We start from the raw sequence: 19,606 nt of genomic DNA, 5'->3' as shown, positions 1-19,606 counted from the left end.
ACAGCTAATGCACAAAACAACAAAATCCCAGGTGCTCAAAGTTATTTTTGACGGTCTTGAATAGTTTTGGAATTCATGTCTCTCTAATGATTATAATAGTTAATCTTTATATGTATGACACCCCTGTCCTGATCGCTTTGTGTGTGTGTGTGTGTGTGAAAGATTACACTTTAAAAGATTGCATTTTTAAAAATTATTCTATTTATTAAGGAAAAAACCTGTCCAAACCTGACTGGCCCTATTTAAAATAGTAATTGCCCACCTCGTTATCAACTGTGATTAAGCTCATTTGTTGAAAAGTTGAGTTCAAATTCACTTGCCATATCCAGGCCTGATTACTGCCAGACCTGCACAATCGAGAAATCACTTACATAGAACATGTCTGACAAAGTGAAAGAGATCTCAAATTGAATCACCACAATCTAAAGAAACCCAGGAACAGATGAGAAACAAAGTCACTGACATCTATCACTTTGGATGGGTTACAAAGCCATTTCCAAGGCTTTGAGACTCCAGTAAACCACTGGTGAGAGCCATTACCCACAAATGGAGATATCCTGGAACCTTCCCAGGAGTGGCCAGCATACCAAAGTTACTCCAAGAGTAAATCAATGACCTGGGAGGTCACCAAAGAACTGAGAACAACATCTAAAAAAAACTGCAGGGTTCACTTGCATGAGTTAAGGACAGCCTTCATGTTTCAAAAATTGGACAGGAACTGGGCAAAAGTGGCATCCATGGGAGAGCTACATAGTTAAAACCACTGCTGTAGAAAAAGAACACCAAGGCTCGTCTTGCATTCACCAAATAACATCATGGTGAACCCCGAGACTTTTGGTGAAATATTTTGTGAACTGACAAGACAAGAGTTGAACTTTTTGGAAGGTTTGAGTCCCAAAACCAACACAGCATTTCATAAGAACAACATCATACCAACAGTCAGACATGGTGGTGGTAGCATGATGATCTGGGGCTCCTTTGCTGCTTCAGGACCTGGATGACTTGCTCTAATTGATGTAACCATGAATTCTGCTCTCTATCAGAAAATCCTGAAGGAGAATGTCCAGGCATCAGTTAATGCCACGAGGCTCAAGCTGACTTGGTTTATACAGTTTGGATTTAAACAGCACAGCTAGGTTTGGCCCGTTCCTCTTCCCCGAAATGAAATAATCATTTTAATAACTACATCTGCAAACTGCATTTATCTTTAAAATCTAAATTTATTTGATGATCTGAAGCATGATGAAGCAAGTGTGATAAATACAAACCATAAGACATCAGGAAGGGAACAAATACTTTTTACGGTACTGCACTGTATTTGAAACTCTGGTGTTATCAGGTTCTACTGATAAATGCCCTGGAACTCTTAAATCTTCAGATGTTTGTGAATGTAAATGAACACAGCCCATTTCTAAATGCAGGAGCAAGCCCAGCTTCCAATATCCCGCGCTGGGTGTCAGTAGAACAATGATTCATCTTCCACCACCATGTTGAAAGCAATTATCTAAACACACTTTCACTCACGGGATGAGGAAGAGTGCACTTAGAGCATGTTATAGAATATGGGATTCAGAAAGGGTCATAGTGACGTGAGGTTTATTTAATTCTTGCAGCTGTTTTGTGTTTTTGTTTTAAGATCCAACATCAGTTTTTCATGTTAGAATTCACTGTTCTAAACCATGAATACATTTTTTAAAAATCGTTTTATTTCTTTAACCAAATAAAAAAATCATCAGCTAACTGAAGTCTTATTGGAATCCCACTGTTAATTACTGTTGTATGTAGAGCTGTATAAGTTACAACAGTCAGGGCAGGGATGAGTCATCTTTTATCACAGGTTGGAAACCTACTACACAATGATTCAGGATTTATTTTACATATATGCAGAGCATACTGCAGATATTCTAAAGCACTGACAAAGCAGTCTGATACACTGAACATACTGAACTGTCAGCACAGGCGATATACACAGGACTCTGCTTCTGCTCCCATCGCAGGACGACTTTATTCTCGCAAGCAACTTCAGACATGCATCAGCTGTAACATTCAGTTACTGCTGATCTCTGGAACCGTGGATGAGGGAGAGTTTATTATTGTGTTACTGCATGTGACTAATCTGCATATGTGTGGATGGAAACGTCGTGTTTTTCTTTTGTATTGTAAAGCACTTAGGTGAATAAAATGTGATCACTCACTGTACATAAACTAAAAACTCTTTGTAACTCTATAGTGTGTCTGACATACGTCAAATTCACACTTTCATAGCACACAGGCATCGTGTAATACTTCAGATGAAACCAGGGTACCAATACATACATACATATATATAAATAAATAAATAAATATATAAATAAATATATAAAAAACACCCAGCACGCCCCTGCGGGCGGTTTATCCTTCAAGCTCGGGTCCTCTACCAGAGGCCCGGGAGCTTGAGGGTCCTGCGCAGTATCTTAGCTGTTCCCAGGACTGCGCTCTTCTGGACAGAGATCTCCGATGTTGTTCCCGGGATCTGCTGGAGCCACTCGCCTAGCTTGGGAGTCACTGCACCTAGTGCTCCGATTACCACGGGGACCACCGTTACCTTCACCCTCCACATCCTCTCGAGCTCTTCTCTGAGCCCTTGGTATATATATATATATATATATATGTACAAAAAACAAAAAATGCAGTGGTAACTAAAGTTTTGACCTAAATCATAAATTGGGTATTTCCTAGCTGGTACAGTGCTGGGCTTTGAATGCCCATAGACATATAAAGTATAAACAGTTTTATATCAATGCCACACAGTTTACCCAGTTTGACAGACCCAAACCCCTTCCAGATAGCCAGATCCATCTCCAGTTCCCTCTTACCTTCAGGTTATGCCAAGTCTGAACCTAATAGGAGCATTGATTCTGTTTTATGTTTAGCCAAGCAGGCCAGATAAAATCTGAAAGGGAAACTTTAGATTGCTTCCCAACTATTGACCCCACATGATTGCAATAACCATGCAAACATTATTTTTCACTGTATTAAATATGTACCATGTTGTGATAGCCAGTGAATTTATTGGAGCTTATGCTCCAAAATGCTACCCGGGCACTCTGTTTTGTTTGTTTGTTTTTTCTTTCTTTCTTTTTTTGAAGATGGATTAGAGGAAGTAAATATGATGGATACAGTCTTAATACTCGGGATAACATCTAAGTGCAGAGGTTACGCAGAAACCATTATTCCTGAAAGAGAAGGGCATACGAATATTTTGAAATGATTATGGCACGACTAGGATATGTGTGTGTCAGACACGCACACCTAAAATCTCCAGCCTTTCTCATGCATGACTGGGCGAGGGGAAGAGTGAGAACGAGACCGAGTGAGGGAGAGAGGTTGTTTATCTAAGTTATGACAGATGACTGCAGGGAGGAGCTTTGTCCTGTGTGACCTCTGCTGGTGCTGCAGCAGGTGATATCTTACTAGATGCAACACACTCACACGTGCAGTGATGAGCTGTTTTTATCCGTACATTCCTTAACATACTGACTCCCTGTTTCTTTGTGGCTTCAAGCCCACAAAAATCCAAGTGCAAAAACACACACATTTCTTTATACATGTATAAATGAATATGAATATGTTTCTGAATTTACATCTAATGAAACTGCAGTTAATGTAAATGGAGAACAAAAATAAACTAATCTTTGCTGCAGAACTCGGCTCCTGTATGACACACCAAGGAGTTCATCAGCTTATTCTGGCTATTCATCCCTCTTTTTCCTCTCATTTTCTCCACCCACTCTTCACGTTCTCTGCATGTCTCCCCCTGGGGTCTCTCTCTATATTTAGAAAATGACCTTGCAAGTTCTATACCTGTCTGTTGAAAGCAACCGGCTTTCACGATGAGATATGTCCTTACCTCCAGAGCAGAGTGCTCCGGTATTGATTCTAGATGTGGTTTCACTTTCTGTTGTTTTCTCCACCTTAGAAAACAAGAGAAAATCAATGATCTTGCTGATCTGGAGGGTGTGGTTTAGCAAAGAGAGGAGTATACAAATGGCATGTATTCTGTATCACTAGATATGTGCTGCTGAATCTATAAGCAACATATTAAAAACATCACCTTTGCATGGAGGCTCTTGGTGGCCTGACACGTCCACTGAACATTCATTTTCCCTAAGGAATTTCTGAAACTGTGGGCAGCAGTTAAGTGCTCTCTGTCTGGACAATTCAGCTAAATGAACAGTTAATGTATACAAACCATAGTCTGTCAGCCACAAGCATCAAGCACCAGTCTGCCTGTAGTCTGTCTGTGTATATTTGTATTATATTACTAAGAGTTGTGGAAAAACAACTATTGGGAAAGACACCAGAGAAATGGTGGAAATTGTGTCAGGAAGAGCTTATATTTATGGATCAGAAGACACTAGATTAGGGAGGATGGAAAAAAAGTCATCAGGAAATGCAGAAATGAGGGGTGCAGAAAATGAAAACGAAGGGGAGGGATGGAAGAACAGAGGTGGAGAGGGCAGCAGATAAAGGTCACAGTGACAGTGATGAGTCATGCAGCAGAATGCAGGAGCGTCTAAACTGTCAGCCTCTCTACCATTTGTCTCTTTGTTTTGGCAGCAAAAGATTGCAAATGAACATCTTGCTCTTGCTTAATCTAAATCTTCTTGCAGTGTGTCAGACTGTGTATATTTGTATTTCTAAGGTATTTCTTTCTTTGCATTTGTGTACAGAACTGGACAGGGAGTCCTGTGTTCTCTGCTACGCCTGCGGCTGAAAACTGGTACTGATCAGCCAATCAGCAGTAAGAAATAATCTGATTTTAGTGGAAGCACTAGCAACAGCATCATCATCCTTAGCAACCATCGTTTCCTGCAGTGCCAAGACTGTGGCTCTGCAAGCGAACATGGAAATATCACACAACTGGGAGTCACTAGAGGAAAAAACAACAAGAGGCGTGTGTACTGTGTCACATGACTAGGGCATTAAAGGCTTAATTATACTTTATGTTAAGAAAGTCACGAGTTTATTGTGAAAGTTCTTTTATGAAGAATTTTGAAGCTGAAATCAGTCGACACCTTCCTTTAGAACATTAGTGTGTTCACTCTAATCTGGACTCTGGTTTTAAGACTAAATCTAATTATGATTAAAAATAATAATTAGCTGTTGGTACTGTTAGAAGATGTCAAGCAGCCAATAAATAAAAAATAGTTTAAATTAACATAGAATTAAAAATTTAATCATCAACAAACTGATCTCGCCTCGGGTCTAAAGCATAAGGATATATTTTAGAGAATAACATTCAAATATACCAAAGTATGTAATGGGAATGATTAAAAAAGCTTACCCATGTGTTGATAATTGATAAGTCCTGGCACTCTGTGGACATAGAATTTTATTCTGTGGAGTTATTTGATTATATTTTCCGCTCATGTGTTAAACTCATGCTGTTTCTCAAAAACAACAGACGAAAATTGAAAACTCAAATTATGAAAATCAAATGAAGTGAGAAAGATGATGTGTGAAGGCTGTATGGAGGGGATTTACTTGTAATGAGGGCTCTGTAGACTTTCTGGCTCACTGTTTACCTGCCTGGGCTTCAGCTTCTCTATTCCCATCCCTGATAGCATTGGTTTGGGCCACAGTATGCAGCTGTTTCAGTTGCTTCATATTTATTAAGCGAGGAGCATTTTGCAGCTAATGCTCCAGACTTTCCCCTAAAGTGTTAGTAGAAGCCAAAAAAGACTCAAAAGGGAACAAATTATGGATTAAAATTTGCCCCAAAGTGCAGTGTCTCTTGTGATAATATTAACCTTGGAAAATTTATGTAAATTTTGTGTCTACGACTTCTTTCCTCTGATCACAGGTGACCAGAAACATCCAAAGGGACATCCCATCATCTCCCTTCAAGACCTGTTGGCATTTTGATTGTGAAGGTTTTATACTATGTGTGTGCTGGGATGATGTTGGCTCACAATATTGAAATTGTTTCAACTTAAACTTGCTGTTCACATCAAGTCCCTGCATGGTGAAACCCAGTCTACACAGTGTACAATTCTAATAAACACACTGATACACAAAATTAGACTTTGCTAGCCTCTACCTTTCCCTGTGCACAGTTTACAGTAACACCAACAGCTCAAGAGATTAGCTCTGAAATACACCTGCAGAGGGCTGAATCTGCCACCAGCAGCCCTCCCCTGTTACTATGGAGAGTTGTTGTGCATTAGCCCTGTGGCTAGTGTGAGGTCTGATGACATCATTTTTGTGATCGACTGCCACATTGTGCCTTCTCCTATGTTTGATACTGAAGGAATAGACAAGCAAAAGAATGAAAACAGACACAAATAGACTGTGGGGGGGATTTGCTGCGCATGTAAGAGGGGACAACCAAAGATATAGTGGTTTGATTCTTTCAGCCACACTTTTGCCAAGAGAGATGGCAGAGTGGTTAGTGAACTGGCAGGCTCGTCGCAGCAATAAAGCACACTTTCTCATACACAGCATGACAGCATGATTGCTGTAAACCTTTGTTACAATGTTAATATTTACCTCTTCGCCTGGGAGATGACATGAAGTTTTCCACTGTGCTCTAACACAGCTCAGTGCTCTTTAAGGTGCAACCAGACAAACCAGGGGGCATCCAAACGTCTGACGTAGAATTAAATTTAGGAATCGCCAAATGTTTCTTTCTAAATCTGTCAGAGAGACGTCTCTTTTATTTTTAATATTGCCCTTCTAGTTCATTGATGGAGTACTCCGTCATAAGCTTCCTGTCTGGTCCTGCTGCTACAGAGAGCTCTCTTTGTTCTCTCTTCTGTTGTGTTAGTGTTTTCCTGTAACCAAAGGACTCTGAGCCAGCACTGTTTTTCACTATTAAAAGACTGTCACGTTGCAAGGCTTTTCACGGGAAACACTTGTTAAACAGTGGCACATCCTGTGTGCCAACAGCATTTCTGCACACAGTAGAATCCAGAAAAACCCGTGAAATGATTGAATATTGCAGTACTGAAGGATTAAACCATTTTATATCATGTACTTAATTGCATTACATGTTGCACAGGTAAGGCAGTCACTAATTCTTTGCCCAGCTATAAAACATTTCATGTATTTTCATTCTATTAATGCTTAACTGCAAATTTAATAGGTTTCTTTTATTGAACAATTTAGAGTGAGAGAAAGGCAGAGGGATACTAAACACAGGTTGTTAGTCTCCCTTCTAGTTAACTTAACTTAAATGGAAATGTACTTTGGAAATGTATTGAATCCAGACATCCCTCTGGACGTAGCTGCAGGAAGGTTTTCTGAAACTTTTCAGAGTGTCTATATTTCTACCTAAAAGCTAGTTAAACAGACCAACAAAAAGTATAAAACTTGTTCACTGATTTATTGAGGAAAATGATCCAACATTATATATCAGTAAGTGGCACTAAAACTTTGCCTTGCAACTGTAAATGAGTGCATTTTCCTTTACAATTTGGCTACTTTCAGACTCTCTTTACATGGGTCATGTTTAAGACAGCACAAAAATAACACAGAACAAACAAGCCGCCCCATGACAACATTTTGCCCTTTCCCATAAATCAAGAGTGCACTCTGGGAAGGAGAAAGCCGTCCAAAGGCATGTGTATGCTGCATGTGTCTGTGTTTGTGTCTGCATAAACGCCTTTGTATTTTCCTCCACGTACAGTATATGTCAATGGAATAGCAGCGACCAGCACATGTACATATGCGTTTGTCTCACATATTACAAATACACAACACATAGAACTAACAAAGGCAAATGACTAACAGTCGTTGAATTTGTATCACAGTTTTATAGCAGTAACTTGTGGATATTCTTGGTTTTTGCCACTTCTGTCTTAATGTTGGTCAGCTGTTGTCCATGATGAACATCTCTTCCCAGAAAGGTGAATACAGAATGCAAAAATCCTTGATATTCCAGTAACGCGAAAGTGCTTTGCAAAATTGCTGTCTTGTTTTCTGCATCTATCCTTTTGAATTTTATATAGAAAGCATGTGGTGAAAAAGTCCATTGCAGCTGAATCCTGTCACTGTCTCAACAACTTCTGACCCTGCGATGGTTCCATTCACAGTGCTTTAGCCTCAGCGCGGAAGCAGCTACAAAACTGCAGCTACAAAACTGCAGCTACAAAACTGGATGTTGAGTGTCCATTATAAGCTTTTCAAAACTGCATGTTGTTGCATTTTGGAATGAGCTGTGGTTCGCTGGAGGGGCGTGGCAGGGTGATTAATAGGCACAACTTGTTAATTCAGGTTCAAGGGCACCAGCATGAGCAAGAAGGCAGGGCGGGAAGAATTAATCCAGAGAGATTTCTGTCTCAATTGCTAACTTGGCCAATCTGGCCCAACAGGAAGACCGGAGTCGCATCGCCCCTAAATGGAAAAATAAGGTCACTGCAGGTTAATGGCTAATCTAAATGCCTTCAAAATGACTCAGCTTTTCTAAGTAATTAGCACCTGTATCAAATCAATTTAGTTTGTTTACCTAAATGGGAGGCAGTCTAACTGGTTTCGTTGGGGGTTCCAGGAGGTCTGAGCAGAGAAAGAGTTCACCTAAGAGAGAAAAAGACAAAATGGGGAAGGAAAAGCAAAACTATTAGTTTTGTGGTCTCTGCAAAAGCAAAGCTACTTCTCTTCCTTCTTTTTTCTCATTAACAGTCGGGCAAGAACTGTGTAACTCTGAATAACGTCTTAGTGAGGAGAGCGTTAAGGACAGGAAATTAAAGTCTGACAGACATGATTGTAACTCTCAAGTGACCTGAGTCGACTTGAAATTAGCAGAAGTGAACAAAAATTGAAAGGATGAGTGCACTGCAGTGTGCAATGTCTCTAACAATCGTGTGGATTATTAGAGGCCCGGGAAATAAAGGCTTCCAGACTGGCCAATCCAGTTAGGTGAAAAACAAGTGGCTCCCATTTCTGCTTATTCACTTTCTGATCTATTAGTGTTTTCCTCTGCTAGAGATTTTATGTAACATGAGAAATGAGCAGGCTTTCAACTGATGATCAATATGGAGCTCACCATTGAAAAAATATAAAAATGCCAGGGATCAAATTGAAAACTTATAATCAATCAACGAAAAGGTTTAATCTGAGGCACCTCCCACTTTGCCTTTTAGGGTGTCCCTCCAAATGAAGCTACCATGATTATCACTAACTGGAAAGGTACACAAAAGATGTAATTTTGTGTAATCATTTAATCGTGTAGTCAATAGTTTAAGAATAATTATATTTCCCTTGTCCTGGCTTTCGAAAGTTTTATCTCTGCCCCACTCTCGTCTCTGCTTTCAGTTAAGTGACCAGAGTCAGGGCGGACACTGGGCGTAAACAGACATAAATCTGGAGGATCATCAGTGCAACGGTATCAAAGATACGACTGTGTTACATGAAAACGCACGAGTTTTTTAAGACTTTCAAGACCAAGCAAACAACAGAAAACCCCCATTACAGATTCCATTTCTTACTTTTTAAATAATTACAATTTATTCAGTTATTACAAGTACAAGCCTTCTTTTTTTTCTCTTGCTTTCTAATATCACATCCCCTTCATATCCATGAGAAATGACAAAGGTCACAAAGCACCTGTTCAATTAGGAGATTACGGCCACCAGGGGGCAGCACAGTACACAACCTGTATGAGCACGCCTTCGGTGTTCTTACTCATTTCTTAGACAGCGTCAGCCGAAGGTGGAAGATCACAAATCCTGCACAAAGACTGACGAGGGTCTAAACATTAAAACACATGCATGCATGACATCACTACACTGTTCGATGAAGGACGAAAGCCAAAAACCTTCTTACGTTACAATAACGATATAAAATGGATTTGTAGATAACTGACTGGCCTTTAACCTGAGTGCAGGTTAACTTAGCGTCAGTGCGTCTCGTGATGATAACTTGTTAGATTGAAATGACCTGCCTGAACTTTCCATTCAGTAAATTGTAAATCTCCAAACAACAAAAGCTTATGTTATGACTTACGCCAAAGTGATCGTTCAGAATGAGGCGAGCACCACAGTGCTTAGAACTTACCAGTTGTTTTAGTGGGAGAACAGCAGCCTCTGCTGAACGCCGACAGCAGCGCACTCAGGGCAGCCAGACAATGTGCTCCCAGTCCATTCACAATTTCCTCACATGTCTCTTCTTCGGCCTCTCTTGACAGACAGCTTTGGAGCTATCTGTGTCGAGCCTGTGCTGTTTTGTAGGACTGTTGTGATTAACAACCTCCTTGGTGGGATTTGTTTTGTGTCGTTGTTCTGGTCACTGGGGGGGCTTGCAGATTAGCGTTAGTGGGCGTGTTTGGGCGTCTATTTTTTATGCAGCGAAGCACGGTGCCCCAACATCCTTCTTACACACCGAAGACAACCCATTAAGATGACAATCTTCAATATTGCTTCCAAGCAATCTGGGAGGTTACTGTGGAAACAAAGGTGCCATGGTAACGGTGACTGGGGGGGTTACCGAGGTAACGACCGTCGCCATGGAGACTGCATCACAGTGGGCTATATTCGAGGCATCCGAAAAGAGACACGCTCCATCTTTGATCACTGTTTGTGTGCGCAAAAAAAAAGCTCAGTGTTTCTTCGCTGCACGTGTGTCTTGCATCGATAATGAGAACTGCAGTCGGCTGGCCCCTGTGTTTACATGTCGCCGTTTAACCATTAAAATAGCCAACCAGGAGAATGCATACAAAGAAATTGTTGGGAATTCTTATATATATATATTTTAAAGAGAATAGCATTTGGACTAGACTTTAACGCACAATAAAGGCATAGCACAAAACGCTCTAATTGAGATATTATATGCTGAACTGTGTTTTTCAGACGTCACATGTGTTTAAACACGCACACACAAACATATTTAAATGATTCTGGATATTATACATAGCCGATGATGGACGGATCACGACCCATAACGCATGTTAACACAATGTGAGTGCCCTTCAAGTATTATACATTTGTGCACATCTGTCACAGTTATACAGCTTCTATGTCTACCTGTTGTGAAACATATACTCACTATTGCCCGACTCACAACAGGTCAACCCCCCTCACTCAGAGAAGAATGGTAGGCCTAAAACTTTATAAGGAGCTCTTCATCTTCTTACAAGCGCGAATGGAACCACACAGAATTATGAATTCATACCACTGAAATGAAAAATCCCGATTCTTTGAATGGACAGCAAAGCAGCATCTCTGAACGTACAGGTTTCGTTCTTTCGCTTCTTTTTTCTGTTTTTTTTTTTCTTCTTCTTTCTTTCTGATCTACAGCTGCTTCCACACGCTGGTGCGCAACGGCAGAACCAGCTGTGTGTTGATTCGTCACCACGTCCTGTGTTCAATGTTATGGCTCTAAAATAATGGCTACACGTCGGTGAAAATCTTTTTGTTTATATTCACACAATTCTGCGAGTTGTTCTGAGCGGTAGTGGGGAAGTTGGGCTGCTGTTTGAACGTGCTGTTTATCCCGTGCTCTTCTATCACCATGTACTCGCTCTTGCTGAGTGAAGAAGAAGAGCGAGTCTTCCTCAGCTCCTCGGTGTCTGCTAAAGGCTGACAGCTGCCCACGTGCAAGTACTGTGCCTGCTCCTCGCCCTCCGTTTCTCTGTGGTAGAAATAATTAAAATTGGAGACGATGACAGGTACAGGCAGGGCAATAGTCAGCACGCCAGCAATTGCGCACAAAGACCCCACAATCTTTCCCCCAATTGTCACGGGGTGCATGTCTCCGTAGCCCACTGTGGTCATGGTGACAACAGCCCACCAGAATGCGTCCGGGATGCTGTTGAAACCCGATTCTGGGTCGTCTGCCTCAGCAAAGTAGACAGCACTGGAGAAGAGGATGACACCGATGAATAAGAAGAAGATGAGCAGGCCCAGCTCACGCATACTGGCCTTTAGAGTCTGTCCTAAAATCTGAAGCCCCTTAGAGTGACGCGACAGTTTGAAGATACGGAACACCCGAACAAGCCTAATTACGCGCAGAATGGCTAAAGACATGGCCTGCTGTCCGTTCCCTTGTCTTTCTGCCAGCTCTGTGCCCAGTGTGATGAAATAGGGAACAATGGCCACAATGTCTATAATGTTCATAATATTTTTGGAGAACGTGGCCTTACTCGGGCATGCAAAGAAGCGCACTAGCAGCTCGAATGAGAACCAGATTATACACAACGTCTCCACGACAAAGAAGGGGTCCGAGAACGGGCTGATGAAATAGGGGAGTGTGCCATTTATCACAGGCGCAATGGTGATTGGATCCCTGTTCTCATCCCTGAACTCCGGCAATGTCTCTAAGCAGAAAATGACAATGGAGATGAGAATGACCAAGACTGAGACTATTGCGATTCCCCGGGCGGGACCAGAGCTCTCTGGGTACTCAAAAAGCAGCCACACCTGTCTTTGAAATTCATTCTCAGGCAACGGTCGCTCCTCCTCCTTTATGAAACCCTCATCCTCCCTGAACTTCTCCATAGCCTCCTCGCCCAGCTCGTAGAAGCGTATCTCCTCAGAAAAAATGTCAATGGGCACATTCACAGGTCTTCTTATGCGTCCGCCAGACTGGTAGTAATAGAGGATGGCATCAAAGCTGGGTCTGTTCCGATCGAAAAAGTATTCATTCCTGAGGGGATCAAAGTACCTCATCCTCTTCTTGGGGTCACCCAGCAGCGTCTCTGGAAACTGCGAGAGAGTCTTTAGCTGCGTTTCAAATCGTAACCCTGAGATGTTGATGACCACCCTCTCGCAGCATTCGTGATCCGGTTCATAACGGTCCAGAGAGTGGTGGCCCGGGAGAGCCGCTGACTCTTCTAGCATGTTGTCACAAGCCACAACAGTCATCACGTCGGCTTCTGTCTCGGTGTATCCGTGGTTCACCAGGTTGTCTCCCCGGGTTTTGGTTGCGCTTGGCGGGGGTGATTGAAGGAGGCTGAGGTGGTCGTCCATGCGCGGTTGAAGACGCATACAGGGGCGGCCGCCTCGCCCCCTCCGCGGACCCCGGTCAACCACAGCCGTCGCCACCACAGCCTTGTCTCCTCTACGTCTCTCTCACTTTCTTCTCTCGCTTCACTTTCACTCCCCACTGTTGCTCTTCCCGCCCACGAGGAAAGATCTGGGTTTATAAACAGCCCTTCCACCCGCCCACGACGCGCCAGCGCTGGGTAACTTCACCCTCCTCCTCCAATCGTTGGACGCTCCAATATACAGAAAAAGCAACAGACGGGCGTCACTCAGCACATCGTTTGGGCGTGCCCACCTTCTTCTACCGCTCTCCCCGTCTTCCAGACGCGCGCTGACACACACAGACTCTCTCACACACACTTGGCGAGTACAAACAGTCTCCTTTTAAACAAGGTCATTGCCCATAGATGGGATATTTTCAAATAGGCTGCTCATGAATATATCACAGCTTCATTTCCACTCGAAAGTATCATAAAAGATGCACCAGCACCAGAAATAAATTAGGGTGTGTCCTGGTAAAGTACTGCACCCAATTCTGCAGGCGATAATATTATTTAAATTAGGCTCAAGGAAAATGGTTAACGATTGATATCCCGTCTGAAATCTGAGAGATAATTAATGCCGAGTCCCAATGGTACGTGTTAAAGTGATGATCAGCGAGCGCGGGGATGAGAAAGAGAGGAGGTAGTTCAGTCAGGTCGATGTGTGATGAATACACAACAGCAGCAGCATAAAATTAAATTCAATGTTTGGTGAAAAGCTTAAAAAGAAGCAAGTGCCGAAGAAATCATTATTAATACGACATTAAGAGACACGCAGATCCTACCTCAGCTCATATGAAACAAGGTCAGGTGACCTTAATAATGATGAATGTCAAAAGGGCAGGTGCAGTACACAGCACTGTCCTGGGATAGGTCTGATTATATATTGTCAAAAAGCAATCTGAAACGTGACTTTTCCCCCCACTGCTAAAACTGACCACATATGGGAAACTTCTAGTAAGGGGATGTGTGTGACTGACAAGCAAGCTCATGTTATCATTATCCAGTATGGCAGGAAAACGACAAGCAAATAGAAATTATAACATTTTTTATTGCTTCAGACAGTGTTGTATAATTTCAGTGTACAGTGTAGTTTCCAGGTGTCACTTGAGTGGTTGCTGTCCGAGGTACTGAAAGGGGGGGGATGACTATTCAAACTATTCATTTATATTATTGTGTGTTTGTTTTTAACTCAAGTATGTCTGAGGCAGAACTTTAAACACAGGTTTAAACCCACTCTTTGCTTGAATCAGCACTTGCATCAAACAGTCCTTTGACACAGCTGCTAAAACTGATCATGAATTACTCAAAGACTCAGTGCAGCTTCTCTTATCTATTTTTTCATGTTGTCATTTTGAACTACGTTGAGATAAACATTTACATTGGCTTCATTTGTTAATGTTTAACATTTAAAGGGGTACAGCCTACTACTGAGTCAGATATGTCAACCTTCACGTTACCACGCAAACACACCGTTATAAGTACCTTTAAATGCTAAACTAAACCGATAAATTAACTAAATAAACAACAAAGGTTGCATCATAGTTTGGGCCGCTGTATAGCACTCACCTCAAATAAAGTGACTACACCCAAAATACCTTACAGACAATTTCACTACAAAAGCTTTGAAAAGACACAAAATTACCATAAAATAACTGTCATATCTAACAAAGCAAAAAACCAAACAAAAAACACCATTATTATTATTATTATTATTATTATTATTATGTGAAAACACAATCTAAAGGACACATGCAGCAATTAGGCTCAACCATGCCATACACAACATAAACATAAGTATCAGTTTTATTCTACATATGGTCTCAATAAGTCTCAGAAGTAAATGAATTAATATTTACTTCATGTTTCTTCTGACGTGCAGAAAACATTCAATCCCAGGTTATCAGATATTCTGCTGTATCAACTTACTTAGCCCAGAGTTTTCTTTGGCACACACTCGTTTTCATATCTTAGTGAGGACATCTAATTGACATATTGCTTTCCCTAAGAACTTACCCTAACCATCAAAAATAAATACCTAACCCTAACCCTCAGCCTAATTCTGAGCTTAAAAAATGCCTTCAAAATCGTGGGAACAGGCATTTTGTCCCCATAAGTGACTGTTGGGCCCCACAAATATAGTGCCACATCAGTTTTTTGGCCCTCACAAAGATGTCTAAACATGTACACACACACACACACACACACACACACACACACACACACACACACACACACACACACACACACACACACTTACAGTAATATTTAGTGAAAAACATTAAGAAATTGTAGATTTTCCAAGCAGTTTCACAGCAGGGCCACGTGATGATGCGATGGTTATCACTTTCATCTCATGGCTCGGGTGTTTCTCTTTTGGATTTGCAGACTTTCCCTCTCCCTGTACTCCTGCTTCCTTTCACATTCCATACCTTGGCTCTCGTTCAGTGGAGTAGATATGAGAGTTTCCAAAGCTTGCCCGAGCTAAATAAACTCAGAAAGCTTCAAAAACACATTTTGCCCTTCATTATTTGGAGATTTGTCAAGCTGCTTTTTGCTGTCCATTTTTAAATAAGGGTCATGAAGATGGATGTCCACTTAGGTTACACGTGGCCTGCTTATATATTTATAGCTGTTACCAAATATTTGCTTGACCATCTATAAGGTGCAGGTACAGCAGAGAAAGGCTTGGGATTGGAGAGAATTTCACTTTGTCATTGGAAAGATCAAAGACCGTGAAAAGGTTACAAGAAATGAGGACAGTCCCTGAAGGGGAGGACATTGTGCTGTTTCACACTTCCACAAAGAGCTGCTCTGGATTTGGGGATAAATGTAGAAATAAGAGAACACTTGTGCAAACATCACTGTGCACGTATGTGCCTGTATACTTGTGTACGTGCGTCTTTGTTATGTGGGTGTGGGTGGGTGTTGGTGGATGTGAGCTGAAAATAAAATGAGATGAATGCATGAAAGAATGAAAGCTGCCTGCTTTAGCAAACTGTATCTGAGAACAGAAGAAACACCAGATACACATAGTGTCATTAAGATTTTAAGAGCTCTCTTTTAACACCTTGGGAATGCTAAAGCTCTTTTTGTGCCCTCACTCCCTGAACATCTTAGCCTCAGACAACATTTCAACAAGTGGAAGGAAGAAAGAAACCAAAGGGAGGAAAGAGACCTAATTGTAAGCTATGCAACTGTGAAAGATGGCAGTGCTTGGTGCTCATGAACACCTGCTTCCTCCAGATTAAATTAAATGAGCATTAGATATGTGGACTAATCTGAAATTCCCCCATCAACAATCTGTAGAAACACCCACCCAGATCCTCACACACTATCTGCACTGAGCTTTTCTGGAAGCATAGAGTATTTTTACATCCATTTACATAACACTTATTTCAAACAGACCTACCTTAAATATAACGACTAATCATATAGTAAAACCAACCAATGGTGTCTTTTTTTATTACCACTCTGAGGGCCTAAGTGGATTTCAAATAAATAAACTGTGAAACTTGCAAAGACTAACCTTTCCATAGAAGAAGTGAGTTACCAGGGAGAGCGACAGAGAGCACGGCAGTAAAACCTGATGCTCATAACATCCCCTCCCTTCTCTCAGAGGCAGAAACCTTCAGCTTTCAGGTTCCTCTTCTGTGGAACCAGCTCTCAGTTTGGATTGGGGAGACAAACCCCGCTCTACTCTTAAGATTACGTTTAAACTTTCCTTTTTGACAAAGCATACACTTATAGGGCCGGATCAGGTCACCCTGAATCCTCCCTTAGTTACTTTGCAATAGGCTTAGGCTGCCTGGGGTTTCCCATGATGCACTGAGTGCTTCTTATTCACTTTGTGCTCATACACGACTCTGCATTTAATCATTAGGTGTCATTCATCTTTGGCTCTCTTCCACAGTCATGGATGGCTGTCCCTCACTGGCCTTAGCTCAGTCGGAGGTTTCTACCTGTTAAAAGGGAGTTTTTTTTCATCTGATTGTTTTCTCTGCATTATAGTAAAGTCTTTACCTTCAGTGTAAGGCATCTTGAGGTGACTGATTTGTGATTATATAAATACAACTAAATATATTTTAGACCTATACATTAGAAGAGGAAATTACTGTAACAGACACTCTTCTTAGTGTAGATATTTAATCAATTAAGCATTTAAAGTTAATAAATTAAGGAAAAAACACATTTTTGCAGATTAAGCTGCCTAACAACTGATAGCTCCTTGAGTCAGGTGACATTTATTTATTTTTATGCAATTATAGTCCAATAAATTCATTATAATGAACCATAACGTATTTCTGACTGGGACCATTGCTTCACTATAAATACAACGACGTCTGTTTGGTTGATTATATTCTTAAAGTTAAAAGTAATATTTTTAATAGAAGAATGTTTCGGCATGGTAGTATAGATTCATGTAGTAAAGGATCTGACTGCTGAACAGAAGTTGTTGTCTTTATTTATTTTTCATTATTATTTTCTAGATGCTCAACTTTAAATTGACTGATTTAATATAAGCAGTACAGACAGGGGGTTTCTGCAAATGTTAAATGTTATATTTGGTAAATGTTAGATTTTGACACGTCTGTGTAAGCATGACAATAACTGAAATGTGTTTAATGAGCGTAATGCAAACCTATTAGATAGGATGTAGACTCTGTCTTCTTATTGAGGCCACATTGAAGCTGTCTTGTATTAAAAAGGCCAGTCAGTCCACAGAGAAAAAGCTCAGGGACCGCCGAAGGGCTTTCTAATGTGGTTTCCACTCCCCATGTTAAATATAGGACCACCCCAACTCCCATATCAACCTACGAAATTAGGCTACCTTGCGAATTGCACTTGAATTCTTCGAACTGGACTGAAAGGCGAGGAAACAAGAGCAAAGAGCAAGCGAGAGAGAACTGGGTCGGTTTGCATGAGGAACAGGTTTGCTGCTTGAGGTCGTGGAAATCTGGTTATATTTGAGTAATTGCTCTATTTGGTTCTTCTACAAGGGATGCATAGCAGCCACCTTTCATGCAGCTTCTGGGGAAAATAGTGAATTTAATGTTTTACTTAAAATTAAATAAAAAACTGTGACACATCTCATATCTGGCACGCCATCCCAAGATTTTCATCTCTGATCTCATAATCATGATCTCATCTTGTGTTTTCTCTTATCCTCAGGAAATGTTTTTATTTGCCTGATTACCACCAGCAACACTAGTGCCGTTGTTGCTGCAGTGTTATCTCCCTGGAACTGTAGAAAGAGTTTGGTTTTTTAGATATAAATGTCAGGAGAGGCCTTAGTTAGTCAAGCTACACAGGATTTATGTACAAATTATACATTTTTATGACCTTTGCTATTTTTCTCCTGTAAACATTTTTCAGATTACTACATTTTTAAATCAGCCTTGAATATCCTAATTAAAGCAACCATTGTCTTGAGCCCGAGTGTTTTTAACCCTTTGAATCTACTAGTATCTGTATTATAAATGAGAAACAGATTCTGTGGACTCCACTTTTACAAGCAGTGCCTTCCCGTTACTCACCCAGTGACATGTCCACCACAATCCCACATCCTTTTCCTATACACATGCACATAAACTGTAAAAGCACTTCGGGGCACTGTAAATAGATGTTTGCTAATGAAGAGGCGGCCCGTATGGAAAAAGAACTTTTATGTGTGCACTAATTAATCAACTGTTCATATTTGCATAACGACAGATATCGGGGCTGAAGTGCAGCTGCACATGACAAAGACCAAGAGGAGGTCGACAGGAGGAGAAACGACGAGGCCAGGGCCATCTGTAGAACAAAGGCTGACTGGAAAGGAGCCACATCAGGTCCTGCTGTAACCCCAGCAACGGAGAGAGGGATGTGGGGGGAAAGGGTCGGCACAGAGGGAGGAACACAGCTGAATCTCGGCTGGCTGTGACACTTTGTGTTTTTTTAAACCTGATGATTGCCTTCTCTCAGCAGGCAGAAACAAAGAGATAAACAAACATGGGCATTGGGATAAAGGATGGATGTGGACTACCACACATGACTGCACTCATTTTTTTTTAAAAAGGAAAGGGAAACACACACGTTTAAACACACTTTGGTTCCATCCGAAAACTGACTTTCCTGCTAAATGAATCTGCTTTTTTTGAGAGTTCAAACATGACTGGAGCATCATAAATATGAAGATGTAGCGGCAGGCGATATGTATGCATAATAGATGCAGTCCTACCAGAGCATATCAGCTGTACCACTAAGAGAGAAGGGGTTCCCTGCTTCACACATCAACCGTCAGTCCTATTTCGACACAAAATGAGGACAGAAAATGACAAAAAAAACTTTGTAGGAAAAAGTACAGCAAGAATGAAGTTGATTAAAGCGATCACACAGGACTTTGATGAATTATAAAACCTTGTAATTATCTATTAATTAGTGTTTGTCTTTTTGTAGTACTGTTTTGTAGGAAGGTTCAGAGGAGGTTGGAGATTGTTACCATCATGGGCTCATCCGGTCAGGATGAGGATGAACAGTCAGTAATCACTTGCAGGGTTTTTCGTTTTATTGAATAATGAGCAAAAGGAAAGACACACATGGACTGCTATCTCTGAAAAGAAATAA

General features: G+C 41.1%; 1 protein-coding gene across 7 annotated transcripts; it reads right to left on the bottom strand.

Annotated features, from left to right (window-relative positions):
• Positions 1–7,347: 7,347 nt before the first annotated feature.
• Positions 7,348–13,291, bottom strand: LOC120743998 (potassium voltage-gated channel subfamily A member 3). 7 transcript variants are annotated; one of them, XM_040048103.1, is made up of 4 exons: positions 10,036–13,291; positions 9,664–9,729; positions 8,489–8,556; positions 7,348–8,376 (listed from the first exon to the last, which is right to left on the bottom strand). In XM_040048103.1, exon 1 carries the CDS (start codon positions 12,960–12,962, stop codon positions 11,367–11,369), a length of 1,596 nt encoding a protein of 531 aa, XP_039904037.1. In that variant the 5' UTR covers positions 12,963–13,291; the 3' UTR covers positions 7,348–8,376; positions 8,489–8,556; positions 9,664–9,729; positions 10,036–11,366. The 7 variants fall into 7 exon arrangements, with proteins under 7 accessions (XP_039904037.1, XP_039904033.1, XP_039904036.1 ...); XM_040048099.1 differs by having other exon boundaries at positions 9,586–13,291; XM_040048102.1 differs by having other exon boundaries at positions 9,664–13,291.
• Between the last annotated feature and the right edge of the window lie 6,315 nt (positions 13,292–19,606).

This window comes from Simochromis diagramma, unplaced genomic scaffold (genome assembly GCF_900408965.1).
Source record: "Simochromis diagramma unplaced genomic scaffold, fSimDia1.1 OVJJ01000387.1, whole genome shotgun sequence".
Lineage (NCBI taxonomy): Eukaryota > Metazoa > Chordata > Actinopteri > Cichliformes > Cichlidae > Simochromis > Simochromis diagramma.
This window is presented reverse-complemented; position numbering and strand designations above follow the sequence as displayed.